Source organism: Sorex araneus, chromosome 3 (genome assembly GCF_027595985.1).
Source record: "Sorex araneus isolate mSorAra2 chromosome 3, mSorAra2.pri, whole genome shotgun sequence".
Lineage (NCBI taxonomy): Eukaryota > Metazoa > Chordata > Mammalia > Eulipotyphla > Soricidae > Sorex > Sorex araneus.
The window spans coordinates 185726273-185743507 of record NC_073304.1 but is presented as its reverse complement, the minus strand read 5'-3'; the positions used below and the strand labels follow the sequence as shown (position 1 = coordinate 185743507).

General features: G+C 53.6%; 3 protein-coding genes across 4 annotated transcripts; all 3 read left to right on the top strand.

Moving 5' to 3' along the window:
- The first annotated feature begins 350 nt into the window (after positions 1-350).
- On the top strand, positions 351-3907 carry SPEM3 (SPEM family member 3). The gene is made up of 3 exons (XM_055132205.1): positions 351-488; positions 638-695; positions 808-3907. Exons 1-3 carry the CDS (start codon positions 351-353, stop codon positions 3861-3863), a joined length of 3252 nt encoding a protein of 1083 aa, XP_054988180.1. The 3' UTR covers positions 3864-3907.
- A 3851-nt stretch (positions 3908-7758) lies between these two features.
- Positions 7759-10162, top strand: TMEM102 (transmembrane protein 102). Its single transcript, XM_004605201.2, has 2 exons — positions 7759-8396; positions 8496-10162. The coding sequence occupies exons 1-2, from the start codon at positions 8183-8185 to the stop codon at positions 9803-9805; spliced, it is 1524 nt and encodes a 507-aa protein (XP_004605258.1). The 5' UTR covers positions 7759-8182; the 3' UTR covers positions 9806-10162.
- A 306-nt stretch (positions 10163-10468) lies between these two features.
- On the top strand, positions 10469-17117 carry FGF11 (fibroblast growth factor 11). 2 transcript variants are annotated; one of them, XM_055133040.1, is made up of 5 exons: positions 10469-11926; positions 13481-13591; positions 13783-13886; positions 14663-14777; positions 15029-17117. In XM_055133040.1, exons 1-5 carry the CDS (start codon positions 11734-11736, stop codon positions 15097-15099), a joined length of 594 nt encoding a protein of 197 aa, XP_054989015.1. In that variant the 5' UTR covers positions 10469-11733; the 3' UTR covers positions 15100-17117. The 2 variants fall into 2 exon arrangements, with proteins under 2 accessions (XP_054989015.1, XP_004604933.1); XM_004604876.2 differs by having other exon boundaries at positions 10477-11926; positions 14579-14777.
- The last annotated feature ends 118 nt before the right edge of the window (positions 17118-17235 follow it).

Below are 17235 nucleotides of genomic sequence, written 5' to 3'. Positions count from 1 at the left end.
TCAAAGCTCCCATATTCTAGCTAGACCTTCCCCAGGTTTCTGAGGCCAAAGACTTTTCCGTGCTGGTCACGATGGTGGAAATGGAGTGTTTGAACAACTGAGTAGTAGGTAGTGAGGGAACGATTGAGGACAAGAGGATAAGAGGGTCCTACTATCCAGGCTTAGCTTACCTAAACCCTGTTACCAGGGAGACTCAACTCTGGGCCCTCCGTTTCTACCCCTTCCCTCAATTGTGACCCCAACCACGGCCCCATTATGACCCAGTCCTCCCACCCCTCCACTAGAGGAGCCTGGGCTCCTAGTGAGTATGTGGGGGGCAGGGGGCCCAGGTAGTCCTGGGGCCCCCGGCCATGGGTGAGCAAGCTTACCATGGCGCCCAAGTGTGCTCCAGCACCAACCCCAGGAAGTGCCAGGACCTAGGAGACTCGATTCTTCTGCTTCTGGGCAGCTTCATCTTGCTCAACGTGGGGATCAATGTGGTGACTCTGGTCAGGGCTGGACCTGGGCAGCAAGGTTGGGGGAGACCTGGGGTCTCCAAGGGGCTGAGGTGGGAGGGTTGCTGGGATGTGACCAGACAAAGGTTACATTTCTGCGCTCACCCAACTTTTGGATTCTGCCCTCCTTCTGCTTCCCTCAGCTCTGGAGGCATCTGAAGAGCTCCTTGCGGATTATTTTCCGTTACTTTTTCCCCAAAGGTGAGTAGTTCCGTGGAGCACTGGCTCTCGGAAATGTGGGCCTTCTCCCTTCCTGATCTCCTGTTTCCCTTCTCAGACCCTCTGTCTTGTCCCATCTTCTGTTTCTCTCCAGACAAGCAACACAGCTGTCCGGGAGGCCATCCCTTGTGTATGCGGTGCTCCCCGAGTCCCAAGAATCTGTGCTCGAGAGTCCCCTCCCGCTTCTACCGTCACCCAAGCTACCCGCTTGGGCACCCTACCCACCTTGACTCCTGGATGCCAGACGTGAATGACGAGAAGGCTTTTAAGTGCTGTTGGAAGCCCTCTCAGTGTGGACATGGTGGGGCTCCCATGGAACTTCCATGGGGACTGAGCAAGGAGGGGATGGCAGGAGCAGGGGAGGCCCCACAGGCCCAGAACTTAAAGACCCACACCAACCTTCTCTCCAAACAAGACACGTCTTCCCAACCCACCAGAATGAGCAAGTTGGATACGGCTCCGCTCCACCTGCCCCAAGAGATCAAGACCAAGACCCCAGACTCTGGCCCTGCGCAAGCCAATGCCCCGTCTTCACCCCCCACTGCTGAGCAGGTCCCCAAGACAAGCCCCCCAACTCAGACCCCTCAGGATAGCTCCTCGCAAGCCCAGATCGGCCCCCCAGTCTCTATTTCTGATCACAGCACCCCCCAGGCCCAGGTCCACTCCTCCACCCTGGAGCATCTTCCCACCCAGGCCCAGGGCCATGAACTCCCCTCGGTTCAGAGATTGGCCGAGGCCCCAGCTCCTGCCCCCTCAGATACCTCAGTCCCTGCCCTGGACCACACTCCTGAGAACATGACATCCAGTGACCCCGCCCCCGTGGTGGGTGCTGCTCACGCAACTCATGCCCACACCCATGTCCAGGTCCCTGCCCCGAATTTTGCCCCAGTCACTCCCCTAACTTTTGTTCCAGTTGCTACTGTTGCCCCAGCCCCTACACCAGCCCCTGTCCCAGTCCCCACCACAACCCCTGCCACTTCAGTCTCTGCTTCTATCCCTGTGCCCACCCCCGGCCCCATCTCAGCTCCTAACCCTGCAACCTTCAACCATGGCCTCTCCACTGGTCATGTGGTTTATGATGCCCGAAGGATCAAGCAAAACTTATTCCAGGTTTATCCCCCCCAGCACTCTGGTTTCCCCAGAAAAGACCTAGGAGCCCTCATCATGTCCCAGGAGGGGCAGCGCCTGTTGAACTCTGATACACCTGGGCAAGCCTCAAAGTCAAGTGATGGAGAGAGTGCCAAGACTTCTGTGGGATCCATACTGGGTTACCTGGAGCTGGGAAATATGGAATGGAAGCTCTCAAATGATGTTGAAGACAGGTTCTCACAGTCCAAATCATTTCCTTACTGCAGCTTCCATCCTTGCAGTTCTGAAGGAAAAAATACAGACCCCCAGGCTTCAGTCTGTCCCAAATTCCTGGTCTATTCGAAGGATGCAGCGCCCTCCCAGCCTTGCTTTCATTCTCCAACCAGCACTTGTAACTCACAGTGCATACCACCACCATGCACTCTTTCTCTACCACTTGCTTCCCCTCGATCCTTTGTTTTTGATCATCCCAGCAACCACTTGATGCCTACCCTAAATACTTCTGTCATTCTCACAGCTTCCAAGTCTCCTACGTCCAATTCTGCTCCCCAGTGCCCCAACCCTCCCCAGCTTTCCACTATTTCCCAAGATCAGCCTCCCAAACTTCATGAAAGTCTATATTTCACCCAAGACTCTGGACACCACAAGACCCCAGACCCTTCAAAAGAGTCTATAGTTCCCAGGAAATCATGCCTTAGTCAAAACGTAGGCTTCCATAGAAATGCAAGTCTTTGCAAAGGCCTGGTTATTTCTCAAGACTCTGAACTTCACAAGAACCCAATCATTAATGAAGCTTTGGGCCCCCCAAAGAATTCGGATCTTACAAAAGAGGCTGATATGTTTAGGAATCCAAGCCTCACCCAACCATCCGACCTCCATGAGAACATACCATTTCCAAAACAATCTAACATTCAGAACGGCCCAGATTTTACGCAAGATTCAAGAGTCTATATAAATCTAGAACAAAACCAAAAGACTATCATCTATAAAAATCAAGATGTCTCCCAAAACAGTGGCCTCCATGACCACCCAGGCCCTTCTCAAGATTCTAGAAGTTTCGGGAGTACAGGTAGTATTCAAATGCCAGTAGTTTCTAGGAATGCAGATTCTGATCCACAGAAATATGTTTCCCAGGACTCTGGAGCAATCAAAAGCTCAGATCTTTCCCAAGAATCTGGTAACCATAAGAATCCAGACTTTGACCAAACCTCTCATCTCCACAAGGAATCAGGAGACTACAAGAGCCTATGTCTTACTCAAGATTCTGACCCTCACAAGAATCTTAGCCTAACAACTGAAGTTAAACAGAGATTTGGGTTTGCCCATGTTGTTGGAATTTGCAGGAATCCAGAAAATAGCCAAGATTCCAATTTCCACAAGTACCCAGGAGTTCATCAAAACTGTGATCCCAGTAAGAAACAAGTCTTTACTCAAGACTCTGACCAGCTCAAGCATTTAGGTGTTTCCCAGGAATCCACTCCAAATCATGACCACAACCCAAATGACCTTGCTCAAGGTATTAATGGCTCTGTCCAAGTCTCGGGTCCACCTCAGGCCCCCAAATCAACAGAGTCCTCGATGAAATCATTTGTATCTAAGGAGGGTTTTCAGAAGGAGAATGCGGAGCCGCATGTGTCATGGATGTCTATTCCACCCAATCAGAATTCCTGCTCTTCCAAGTCCCACATGGTACACAATGACCTGCACACCTACTCAGAGGTACCTGTGCTAGTTGAGTTGCAGCCAACCACCAAGCAAACAGCAAGCCAGGATTGGGTATACCACCCTGTGAATATAGCTCCTTCAGTCTGCCAGAATTATCGCCAGATGTCTGTGCCTCCCAAACCCAACTGGAAGCCCTACTATCCTGGGCCAGGCACTCGACTAGGTCATGTGGTCTTTGATGCTCGTCAGAGACAGTTTGGAGTGGGCAGGGACAAGTGTGAAGCTTTATTTCCCAGGCGCTTTCGTCAAGACATACCCAGTAACTCAGCAGAGTGGGAATATCAGTGTGTTATGAGGAACTTGGACAAAGAGGGGACAAAAATGCATCAGGAATAAAGAAAGAGGAGAGAAAAGTGTTCTGTGGTTGTTTGAGAACATCCACCCAAGTTCTTTTCCTTTTCTTTTTTTGCTTTTTGGGTCACACCCGGCGATGCACAGGGGTCACTCCTGGCTCTCCACTCAGGAATTACTCCTGACAGTGCTCAGGGGACCATATGGGATGCTGGGAATCGAATCCAGGTCTCCTGCGTGCAAGGCAAACGCCCTACCCACTGTGCTATCACTTCTGCCCCCCACTCAACTCCTTCCTTCCTTCCTTCCTTCCTTCCTTCCTCCTCCCCTCCCTCCCCCTCCCTTCCTTCCTTTCTTTTTTTCTTTTTTTTGCTTTTTTGGCTCATACCTGGTGATGCACAGAGGTTACTCCTGGCTTTGCACTCAGGAATCACTCCTGGTGGTGCTCAGGGGACCATACGGGATGCTGGGAATTGAACCTGGTAGCAAACGCCGTACCCACTGTACTGTCGCTCCAGCCCGTCAAGTCCCTTTTTTTTTTTTTAAATCCAGGGATAGAGCCCTGTGACTCAACGCATGCAAGGCAAGGGTTCTATTGCTGAGCCACATCCTTGGTCCTCAGTCCCATTTGAGGAGCTGGGGAGGGAGGTTTAGGGCTATACTGGCAGTGCTCAGGGTCTGTTCCTGGCTCTATGTTCAGGTATTCTTGGGATAGAGCTAGGGTGGTAATATATAAGGCAAGGGCCTTAACCCTTAGCCCTTAAATGTCTGGAAACCATCCCCTCTCCCCCACACCCAGCCCCATTCTGAATCCCTACCCTGCACATACACCCAGCCTCATTTTTTTTTTTATCTTTTTGGGTCACACCTGGCAATGCACAGGGGTCACTCCTGGCTCTGCACTCAGGAATTACCCCTGGCAGTGCTCAGGTGACCAGATGGGATGCTGGGAATCAAACCTGGATTGGCCACGTGCAAGGCATACACTCTACCCACTGTACTATTGCTCCAGCCCTGCAGCCTCATTCTTAATGCTGGTCATCTACAAGACCGGCTGATGAACTATCCCTGTTCCTGCTTTTCCTTCATGTTTGCATAACTAAATCCTGAGCCCCAAGAATTACATCATCAAATGCAGTAGCCATTAACAAAAAACTACAATAATGTAAATTAGGGCCCTGTGGAAGATTTAGAGTTCCTGCTTTGCAAACGATGGTAGTTCATATCTCTGGAGTCCTGCATGGTACCCCTAGCACTGCTGGGTGTGGTCCCAAAGTGAGCACTGCACCCAGGAGTAGCCCCTGAACACCACATTTGGTGTCTGCCCCCATGCACCCCCAAAAATATTGTAGAATGTAAATTGAATACAATTTTAAAATTCTGTTCCTGTCTCATTTTTAGTGCTCAGGTAGCCTGTGTGGCTACTGGACTGGACAGCACTGATTTAGAGGAATTCCATCATCACTAATATGCATATCCCTTCCCCAAGTCAGATCACTTCCTTCTTCCTGATACTGCCAACTTGATCCCAAGGAGATAAAGCAATGCTTGTTTTGTTTTGGGGCCACACGCAGCAGTGCTCAGGGGTTACTCCCAGCTCTGCACTCAGGATTACTCCAGGCAGTGCTCAGGGATCATAAGGGATGCCACGGATAGAACCTAGGTCGGCCATGTGCAAACACCATACCCATTGTACTATCTTCTGACCCAAAGCAATGTTTTAGATTTTAAAGATCCAAACTTTCTCTTGCTGCCATCCACAGCATCTTCAAAACTCACCCTTGTGAGACAACTTGAATGGCAGAGTACATGCTTTGCAAATGTAGGCCCTGAGTTCAAACCCCAGCAGAACATGGCCCCTAAGCACTGTTTGTGTGGCCCTGGGGAAAAAGAAAAATTATATATCAAAAAGAAAAGTTACTCCCAGAAAGCATAGAGAAGTTGTTTTTTGTTTGTTTGGTTTTATTTTGGGGGGACAAAATATCAAGGCTTATTCTTGACTTTATGCCCAGGGATCATTCCTGGTGGAGATTTGGAGATCATATGCAGTGCTAAAGAAGGAACCAGGGTCAAGTGCCTTAATCTCTGTGTTATCTCTGAGAACTTGTTTCCTTTTTTTGTTTTTGTTTTGAACCACATGGCTATGCTCAGGACTTACTCCTAGCCCTGCACTCAGGATCCCTACTGATGGTGCTTGGGGGATTATATGGAATACTGCAGATCAAACCCTGGTTTGCAGGTAAGGCAAGTGTCTTACCCACTATACTCTCTCCACACCTCCCCCACTCCAAAACTTTTTTTTTTTTTGGTTTTTGGGTCACACCCGGCGATGCACAGGGGTTACTCCTGGCTCATGCACTCAGGAATTACTTCTGGCGGTGCTCGGGGGACCATATGGGATGCTGGGAATCAAACCTGGGTCGGCTGCATGCAAAACAAATACCCTACCCGCTGTGCTATCGTTCTAGCCCCCAAAACCTTAAGGGTGGCTCAGCGGCCATCATTGGGGAGGAAGGCAAGATGGAGATAGATCTCAGACAGTCAGATAGTGAGAAAGACCTCACTCAGCACCATATTTTCCCAATCTGGTTCCTTGAATCACAACCAGCTGTATGGAAATCTATTTCCCAAATTATGTGTTGTGTTTTGGGGCTCTCAGTGGTTGAGGAGAAGAGCTCTCTTTGTCAGTGACTTGGTACCACAGTGATAGGGGCTTTCCAAATTGAGCTCAGGTACTGCAACTATAAAGATGAGTGTGCTTCACAACCAGGTAATGGGACCTCTAGTGAGCCTGTGTGTGAGCACCACCACGGCCCCAGGCAAGCACTACAACCATGATTTAAGTACCTCAAGAGTACAAGTGTGCAAGCACCTCTACTAAGGGAATGCAAACCACTCATGAAGAGCACTGCTGATACCTGTGTTCACCCAACCTGAAATGCAGCTCTTTGGTGAGCCCACAGATACTACAACAATGGAAGGATGAAGGAAGAAAAAAAGAGGTCTTGGGGACTGGAGAAATAGTACAGCCGGGAGGGTGCTTCCCTTGAACACAGCTTCCCCAGGTTTGATCCCTGGCATCCCATATGGTCCCCTGAGCACCACTATAAGTAATTCCTGAGTACAGAGTCAGGAGAAACTCCTGAGCATCATTGGTATGGCTCCAAAACAAAACAAAATTGTCCTTGGGGTTGTATAGATAGTACATCAGATAGGGTGCTTGTCTTGGCACCTCACCAACCCAGGCTCCATCCCTGGCACTGTATGTGTTTCCCTGAGCCCTGTCAGGAGTGATCCCTGAGCATATCCAGGAGTAAGCCCTGAGCACCATTGGGTATGGTCCAAAAGACAAAATAAAGGTTTTTGTTTGTTTGTGGACCACAGCTAGCGATGCTCAGGAGTTACTCTTGGCTTAGCGCTCAGGAATTATTCCTTGGAACCACATGGGATGCTAGGGATTGACCAGACCAGCCACATACAAGGCAAACACCTTACCTGTTGTACTATCTCTCCAGCTTCATTGAAACAGTTTTAATTGCATAGAAGAACCCTTCCAGGTCTAAGCCAGGGCTCCTCTACCCACAATGGGATGTCCAGATCCCTATTATCTCCAAACTCTAGTGTATAGCCTCCATTATTGTTTGATATTCAGATCCATCCTCTACTCCAAACTCCAAGCATGTTTGTGTATGGCTGGCTTGTGCTTAGAAAGATAGAGGCGTTTGTCTCCATAGAAACTACAACTTCCATCAGTCTCTACTTCAGCGGAACAGGAAAGGATGTGAGGGAGTGCCCCTCCCCCCCTTGCCCAGGTAACACGGAAGACAAACTACAACTCCCATTAGTGCTTCAGGAGGCACTACACTGTGATCTCACTCTGAGGCGGGACCGGCGGGAACCACACGGACAGCGTACAGAAAGGGGCGTGGTGGAAGTTTAGGGGCGTGACCTTGTGCCAACAGGAAGAAGTTACCTGTAGAATATTCTATCCATTCTCTTCCCAGTCCCGGCAGCTGACCCTAAGAGGGAAGTTACAGAGCTTAAGCGTCTTAGGAAAAGAGGTAAGGGGAAATGAGACCCGCCCTTCTACACATACAAGGGGTCCAAGTGCTACTTTTCACCTGCTGAGTCAGATAACAGCCTACGGGGGCAGGACCAGCATGAGAAAAGAAAAAGGACAAACGGAGATACTTATGCCTTTTCAAGACTGCCTTTGGGACCCATCAGCAGATTCCTTTGTGGCGTGTGGAGCACTCAGCCGTGGGAGCAGAGTACTAGGGTGATTTTCCCACAGAGAAGAAAAGGAGTATCTACGTTCCCTCAACTTGGGAGTTTTCCCTAACCAAATAAATACCCAGCATCCCATGGCTTCTGCCATCTGGGGGACTGCACCCTGGTGGGGACCCCCTCCACCAGCCCCAGCACGGCCTCTCACAGACATAGACTTCTGTTCTGGGGCGCAACTGCAGGAGCTAACCCAGCTGATCCAGGAGCTGGGGGTACAGGAGAGCTGGAGCCAAGGCCCCAACCCGGGACCAGACCTCCTCCAGGCCAAAGACTTCATCTTCTCTTTGCTAGGTAAGTAACCTTAACCTCTCCCGCCCTCCAGGACTTGAAGCTCTCCACCCAGCCCAGCCCCTGGGTCCCGCCCTTATTGTCCCTTCTCTTCCCCTTCAGGTCTTGTTCACCAAAGGGACCCCCGCTTTCCTCCCCAGACAGAGCTCTTGCTGCTTCGTGGCGGGATTCGCGATGGTTCCCTGGACCTTGGACCTGCACGCCTCGGTCCCTACACCAGGGGACCCCACTACCACACAGGCTTCACACTCCTGGTGCCAGTGTTTTCACTAGAGGGCTCTGGGCAAGAACTGCAGCTGCAAGTTCAGTCCTCTTCAGCATGGCTCTGCCTCCCAGAGCTGATTGACGGAACTGCAGTCAGGGAGGCATGGCAGGATTGCCTAGGACCCCCAGTCCCAGAAGGATGTGGTTGTGTTCACAGAACCAAATGCCAAGGGAATCCTTTGGATCTGCAAAGCTCCATGGATCAGCCCCATGATGATGTCTCCGAACCGGGCCCACAAGTGGAAAAATTAACTAGTAACGTTTCAGGGTCAGAGTCCACCCCGCCATACCAAACAGATCTGGATTTTCCCGCTCCATTGAAAACACTGAATGATGATGTCACCGAAGCATCCGGCCTTAGCTCTGCCCCACAGCCGTCTGAGGTTCAGGAGGCCTGGCCCACATTGTGTGCTGCCCAAGTCGCCGCGTGGTTCTTTGCCTCGCTGGCCGCTGTGGCGGAGTCCCTGTTCCCGGTGCGGGGTGCCCCCCGTTTGGTCCACGCAGCACGCTACGCCGGTTTCACTACCGTCCTTCTCGCAACGCCTGGGCCCCCACGTCGCCTACTGCTCTTCGATCTCATACCCGTGGTATCTGTATCCGGGTGGCCCGAGGGGGCTCGGAGCCACTCATGGGCCGGCCCGCTGCCCTCGGAGTCGCCGTCCTTTTACCTGGTGCCCGGCGGCCACATCGAACGGCCGGACGCCTCCGCCTGGCAGCTCTGCTTCGCCCGCCAGGAGCTGGCGCTCAAGGCGCGCATCCCGGCCCCGCTGCTGCAGGCGCACTCTGCTGCCCAGGCGCTGCTGCGCCCGCTGGTGGCCGGCACCCGGGCCTCGGCGCCCTACCTCCTGCGGACGCTGCTCTACTGGGCGTGCGAACGGCTGCCCGCGCTCTACTTGGCTCGGCCGGAAAATGCCGGCGCCTGCTGCCTGGGGCTGCTGGATGAGCTGGGCCGAGCCCTCGAGGCCGGGACGCTGCCGCACTATTTTCTGAGCGGTCAAAAGCTCCTCGCGGGAGACGGCGCGGCGCTGCTTGCAGCGTTGGCCCGGCTGCGCCGGGACCCTTCCGGGGCCCTGAGAGCCGCCGTGGAAGAAGCCAAGGCTGCGCGCAAGGGGGGCGGCTTAGCTGGTGTGGGAGGAGAGGCCCAGTAAAGACGCTGCTCCTCTGCGATGCGCGTGAAAAGTGCTTCTCTGGGCCAGAGGGCTGTGGAGGGAACTGTTCGAGGCCCCTCACCCCCGAGACAAGCTGTGTGTTCCTGGGTCCCAGACCCCAAGTTCCCGTTGCAGACTCCTCACCCTCCTTCCGCCCATTCCCTGGCCCTGGCCCTTCTATTCCTGCCTCATTCCAAATCCCTGGCCAGCACGATTCCCGCCCTGGGGCAGCCTCTGGCCGCCTTTATCCAATCCTCATGGCCTTGAAGAACAGAGGCTTGGAGACCACGAAATGACTCACTGAGGGTACCAAAGCCGAGAGACTAAAGAAGCTGAATTATGCCATTATGCCCCGGGCTAGATGTCACTACCATCTCCCCGTTTCTCTTATTCTCCCCATTTTGCTCTATCCTCCCGTCAAGGCAAAAGAACCCCCATCTCCATTCTCAGAGCTGCAGTCACTCCGTCTATCTGTCTATCTTAAGCCCAACCTCTCCGTCTCCCGCGTTCTGTTGAGTGCGGGCGTCTTGTTCCTCCTCTTAACCCCAAGACGTGCGGCCCTTCCGTGCTCCACCAACCTCTAAGACCGTCCTCACTCGCTGCCTCAGAGGAACCCCGGGGTTCCACCCGCCCAGCCTCACCACCCCCACTTTCCTGGCGTCTCCGCCCCCTGCCCCGCCCCCGGGCCGGCTCTCGGAGGAGGGGGAGCTCCTGTCGCCGCCGCCGCCGCCGCCGCCGCCTCAGCTTCCCGGGAGCTTCCCGCAGCCGCCGCCGCCGCCGCCGCCGCCGCCGCAGCCACCGCTCTGCTGGGTCCAGCCACCGGGCCCAGTGCTCTGACTTTGCCGGCGATCTGCGGAGACACCTTCATTCCTTCCTGGGGGTCCGGGGCCCCTAGCCTGGCTTAGAGGGCAGCTCCCCTTGCGGGAGACAGGGAGGGAGGAGCCTGAAGCCGGAGCCAGCTACACCCGTCGCCGGATCAACAAGACAGGACAGGTTGAGGGGCGTCGGGGAAGAGGGGGTGCTGTAGGCAATCCTGGGGAGGTCGAGGAAGCTCTGTTGCAGAAATCCCTGTTTCTGACTTGTAGGGGGGGGGGTCTGTTCACATTTGGGGACTGGTGACAACGTGGGTGCACTTCTCTCAGGGGGCTGATTGAATTGGAGGACGTGGGATCTAAGCAGCACCAGCTGTCCCCGAGAAAATTAAGGGGCAGTCATAGAAAATGCTCCTTGTTTGGAGGTGACAGAGCTCTCCAGACAATCCCTGTCTATATGTACTAAAAAAGCAGATTTGGAGGTGACTTCAAAGAAGATCTGGAGGGTGACAAGGTGAGGAAAGGGTCTCAGCAGTTTGTGGTACGAGACATGGGGGTGAACTGGTGAGAAAGGTATCCAGAGATTCAATCTGGGCATGCCTTGTCACTGAAGAGTGATAGTTTGAATATTGTAAGACAGTTTGGGGGCTGGGGGGGGGAGAGTGGGGATCCTCTCCACTGAGAGGGTGGCAGCGGAAAAGTCACCAAGGTTGGGTTCCTCCTTGACATTGGCATCGCCCCAGTAGGGGTGGATGAGCAAAGAATCCACACTTTTCCGATTGTAAGAAATAGGGTGAAACATGCCTGGGGGTACTGGCACATCTTGGAAATTTTGAGGGTCTTGGCTTCGGGGATAAGAAGTAGTGGGGAGAGGGACCCTGGGCAGCTGGAAGGGGGAGTTTTAAGCAGGAAGCCAAAGTGGAGGGTGGGTCCGCTGAGAGGTCCACAGGCTGCTGGGTCTGAAGGTGGGCAGGGGGCTTTATCTTCAGGTCCTGTGGGTGGGGCGGTGAACTGGGACTTGGGCGTCTAGGGCATGCCCTAGTGAGCTGGCTTCGGGGGCGAGTCCAGGGCGCTCCGGGCGCCTGCCGGTTTGGGGGTGTCTCCTCCGGGGGAGCCATGGCGGCGCTGGCCAGTAGCCTGATCCGGCAGAAGCGGGAGGTCCGTGAGCCCGGGGGCAGCCGGCCAGTGTCGGCGCAGCGGCGCGTGTGTCCCCGCGGCACCAAGTCCCTTTGCCAGAAGCAGCTGCTCATCCTGCTGTCCAAGGTGCGACTGTGCGGGGGGCGGCCCGCGCGGCCTGACCGCGGCCCGGGTGAGTGGCTAGCGCGGGGTCGCTCTGCCTGGGAGGTTGAGGCCAAGGACTCTGGGATTCTCAATCATAGGGCCCGACTGAGGGGGGCTCCGCAGAAGTGAAAGAGGGTGGGTCAGGACCAAGTTTCGGCCAGGTTCCTCTCTGCCCATCACCCCGAGTCTCCTTGCTTCCGAGGGCAAGGGGAAAGCTTCAGGGGCTAAGTGGCCTCCCGAGTACTGCACGCCCCCACCCCCATGGCTGGAGTCCCCACCCCCCACCGTCCTCCGCCTACGTGCCGGCTCTCGCGATTCTTTCAATTCCGAGTGGAGGGGCCCGGGGTTCCGGCCGCCTGGGTCACCCCGAGGGTTTCTGCGGCCTCGGCATCCCCGCCCCCGCCTGCTCCTCCCGCTCTTCCTCGCCTTGACTCGGTTCCTCCTGGCCGAATCTGCCTGGCTCGGCTCCAGTTTTCCCACCCCAGTTGTCCCCCGGGTGTCCTTGCCAAAACGCCCCTCTATGTGCCCTCCTCCAGTGGCCAGCGGAACCGGGCAGCCCCCATTATTCCTTACGCGACTCTAAAATTGGGTCCCAAACACCCTCTGCCCGGAGGAACTCATACACAGTTCGTCATGGGAGGGGGGTGGCGTACCACCGACAAGGGGCTATAAAGAAGTCGGCCAAGACCCAGCGACCGGGAAGGAGAGAGTTTTAAGCGTCAGCGTGTGATCCCCGTGATCCCCGTCCAGGTCCGACAGACAGCGTCCCGCTAGCCCCACTCCCGCTTGCCTCCAGCTCCTGGCCCGGAAGCCCCAGGTGCCATCCCCCCCTGCAGTGGTACGGTCCGCAGCCCACCCTTTGAGTGGGACCCGGCCCCCACGTGACTCAGCCTGTCTCTCCATCTCCCCGACCCTCTTCTCCTTGCTCTGGGACCGAATGCCCCACCCCATTCCCCCAGGTAGATTACCTGGCTGAAGGGGAGAGGCTGCAGCCCCGGGAGGGCGGGCCCCCGTGAGCCGACAGACTGACAGACAGACTGACAGATGGGTCAGTGTCAGACAGGCGGATGTTGGGCCAAGACAAGGGCCGAGCCAAGCAAGCGGCGGCAGCCGCCGCAGCAGCAGGTGCTGAGTCAGCGTCAGGTCCAATCCGCCCATCACTCCCGAGGGGCGCCTCTACCCTGTGGTCACCTTGCCGCCCCGTACATTCGCACACTTTTATCCCTTGGCATCCTTCCCGTGTCCCCCAGCCCTGCCTTTTGACAGATCTCTCCCCTTCCTCTTTTCTCTCCTCCCCTCCCCCCTTCTGATTGAGCTGTATTAAACCGTCTGACTGAAGAATTAAACCTAAACCGTTTCAATGGATTGAATTGACAGAGGTAGTAGACAGAACCCTTCACCCCAATTTTTCTGGGGGTCTCAGTTGGGGAGACAGTTGCCGTAAAGGGTTTGAGAACTGAAGCCTGGGAAGCCTCGGGACCCTCTCGCTTTCTCCATTCTCCTTTCCTCAGATTCCACCAAGTGTGGGGATGTTTCTGGGAACAGAGATGTCATTTTCAAAGATGATTGTCTCTCCCTCCAGAGCCTCAGCTCAAAGGCATCGTCACGAAACTGTTCTGCCGCCAGGGTTTCTACCTCCAGGCGAATCCCGACGGGAGCATCCAGGGTACCCCAGAAGACACCAGCTCTTACAGTGAGAGGGGAAGCCGGTTCCAGGGTGGGAGGTGGAGAGCGGGGACAGAACAGAATGACATTCTACTCTCTCTTCAGGGTCTGTCGTTCGTTCTTTGGTCTCCCAAGGGAAGCATTGGAACTGGGTTGGGGGGGAACTCAGATGGGGGTTCTAGGCCTGAGGTACTCATGCCCCCTTCTCTCCACCCCCAGCCCACTTCAACCTGATCCCTGTGGGGCTCCGTGTGGTCACCATCCAGAGTGCCAAGCTGGGTCACTACATGGCCATGAACGCTGAGGGGCTGCTCTACAGCTCGGTGAGACGAGGCTGAGTGGCCTGGGGTAAAGGGGACTCCACCCAGCTACAATCTTCTCGAGCACAGATGCAGGATATCACAGCTCAGGACTTCCTTTCCCTCCAACGCCTGTTGGTGTCCTGTTCTCACTGCCCACACCAGGATACATCCTGCAGGGTTCCCTCAGATGCTTTCACCTCAAACAGCACCCTCCCCCATCCCCACCCCCCACCCCCAATAGTCCTAGGTTCTTTGCTTTTTGTTTGCATTTTCTTTCTTTTTGAAGTGGAGAATCCAACCCAGGCTTCATATATGTGCATCATGTGACCTAACCACAGAGCTACATCTCTGACCATTCCAGTCTCATTGAATATCTAATTTTTCCTGCTTTTTAGGGTCCCTGTCTCTTACCCTACCTCCTCTGGACTTTCAGAGTAATTAGGGATAGGGAATGGTGAGAGGTGGGGAGATGAGTGAAGAGAATGTATCTTCTCCCAGCCCCACCCTCACCCCCAAATCTAGTTTCTTGCCCTAAGGGGCCTGCTAGACTCATCTTCTCTTTCTCCTTGTTCCTGCATGGACTTAGCAGTTGGCCTTCCAAGCCCGAATGCCTGGCTTGTATCCTTTCTTATTCTTCCCAGCGCTTACTTCTGCCCAGTGATGTCTTTTGTCTCTCTGTCTGTGTGTGTCTTTCTGGGTCTTTGTCTCCTCAGCCACATTTCACAGCTGAGTGTCGCTTTAAGGAGTGCGTCTTTGAGAATTACTATGTCCTGTATGCCTCTGCTCTCTACCGCCAGCGTCGTTCTGGCCGGGCCTGGTACCTGGGCCTGGATAAGGAGGGCCGAGTTATGAAGGGAAACCGAGTCAAGAAGACCAAGGCAGCCGCCCACTTTGTGCCCAAACTCCTGGAAGGTGAGTGTGGATCCAAGAAAAGGTGGGCTGCCTAAAAGGCAGAGCTTGACATTTAGTGACACACAGCTCAGGAGCAACAAGTGTTAAGTGAATACTTGTAATGTCAGGTGAAACCAGGAAGTCTTTGGTCCTTGGAGTTTTGGGGAGAAATCCTGGGATGGAAGGGAAGGGCACCCTTTCAGAGCTCTGGTTCTGCCTGGGTTTCTCTTTGACTAATTCTCCTTCCTTATTTCTTTCTTTCCCTTTCACAGTGGCCATGTACCGGGAGCCTTCTCTCCACAGTGTCCCTGAGACCTCTCCTTCCAGTCCCCCTGCGCCCTGAAGTGTAGTCCCCGGACCGAAGGCTCCCTGCAGCTGCACTGAGCCAGCCATCACCACAGCCTGACTTCCAGCCCTCTTCCTGGCCCTGCTCTTACCCCCCTGCCACACTCATGTCGTCAGTAGCCAGGTCCCTCCAGGTGCTCTACTCTGACAGAACCTAGAGACTGGCTGTGACTTCCGGGGCTGCCGAGACCTGTAGATCCTTTGGAGCAGGGATGACCGAACATAGCTTTGACCGATCACTTTTTTCCTTTCATACGCACATACCCTCCAAGCCTTTTCCTGAGGTGGCACTGGAGGGTTCCCAAACTGACAGAACCAAGGTATAAATACTCCTCAGCACAGGCTCCGCCAGGTTCTGGAGTCTTATGCCCTTTTCATTGCCACTGAGCCATAGATTTATAGGTCCACTTGAGCTCAGGATTAGTTTCCTTCTTTCCCGACTCCACCTTCTGCCTTGTTCTGGACAGGTTCTAGATACCGTGCATACCAGTCAGGACCATTTCTGTACTAGGGCTCTGTACTGGAATGCAGATATTCTGATATTCTGCTAGGCTCTGTTCTGGATCCATCAGGCTTCTGTCCTTGACCCAAACGGACCCCTAGTTTTCAAGTAGAGAGAAGCTATATTTGAATCCTGTCCAGCTATTGGCTTTGGCCTGAACTAGGACCAGTCTCAGATGACCACAAGTTTGACTTTCTTTCTCTTTTTTTAACTAAAAAAAAAAAAATTGGGCCACACCCGGTGGTCAGGGGCTACTCCTGGCTGGGTGCTTGGGGGTCGCTCCCGGCGGTGCTCGGGGAACCATGTGGTGCCGAGTATTAAACCTGGACCTCCTGCATGCAAAGCATGTGCTCCCACACACTGAACTATCTCTCTATTCCAAATCTAACCTTCTTATCCCAGAGACACCCAATTCCAGAGTATGGTGTTCTAAGAGATGCCAGGAGCCAAACTTCCTTCTGAATCTCAACTCTAGTATATAGACCACAATCCTTTGCCCTTCCCTCCAGGATTGGACTGGAGCCAATATAGCCATATTATTGCTCTAGAGTAAATTCTAGACCCTATCTCCTACATTCTCTAATGATATTTTTTAAAGGATGAGCTATGGAAAAAAATCCAGTTATAATTCGTAAGGAAGTAAGTTCAGGATAAATCAAGAACCAATTCTTGCTTTTCAATAATTAAAAAGAAATCTTATTCTTCCTATAGACTACTAACCTTATTTTCACATGCAGTTTTTTAGCTCTTGCAACTCAGAAGGCATCTGCCAGGGAAACAGAATGTGAGGAAGGGCAGAGAAGTTTTGAAAGGAATTCTGGCTCATAGTAGGGAAGTTGGGATGAGGAAGAGACCACATAACCATGACCTGATTGAATCTGTGCCTGGGTTGGGGGGATATGAACACTTAGCTACCTCAGCAGGAATTCCTTCCAGGTCCCCTTTAAAGTTGAGGTTTTTAGGGTAATGGGTCTAGAACAAAAAGGACAAACAGGAGATAGCCTTGGCCATCCCAGTAAGGAGAGCCCAGAGTCCTATCTATCCGTAAGCTCCACCGCCCTTCTCCAGTACAGATCAGGTCAAGAAGGGTGAAGGCCAATTGATCTCTAGACCTCATTATACCTCCAGAGCTTCTAATTAAGTAGATCCTGCTTCACCTTACAGCTTATAACCTCAGCTGGGTTTTTACTACCCAGAAAGGGTCTGCCTAGGTTTTTCTAAAAAAAAAAAAAAAAAATGCGGAGAGCTAGAGGTAGGCCTGATAAAAGGAACTCACTAATGCTTTAGGAGGCTCTGAGTCTCAGACTTAGGCAAGGTAGACTGAGAGGCCCTAAAAAGGGTCAGGAAGGAGGTCATTTTCTTCAGGCTCTATTTCTGGCTTAATGCAAGAGGGGTAAATGCTCCCCTCATCCACACCGATCCCCCCAACTCCTCCCCTGCCCCACCCATCTCCGGGCACTGCCCTAGGGGACTGGATTTCCACTCCTTGCTTTCTCAATTAAAGACAATTTTTACAACCCACGTGCTGTCTGTCATCAGTGGGTGGCGGGCATTGGCAGTTGCTCCGGGCGGTACCAAGCCCCAGGGGCTCCCTCTCTCCCCCCCATCCCCCTTCACAACAGGTGCACATTC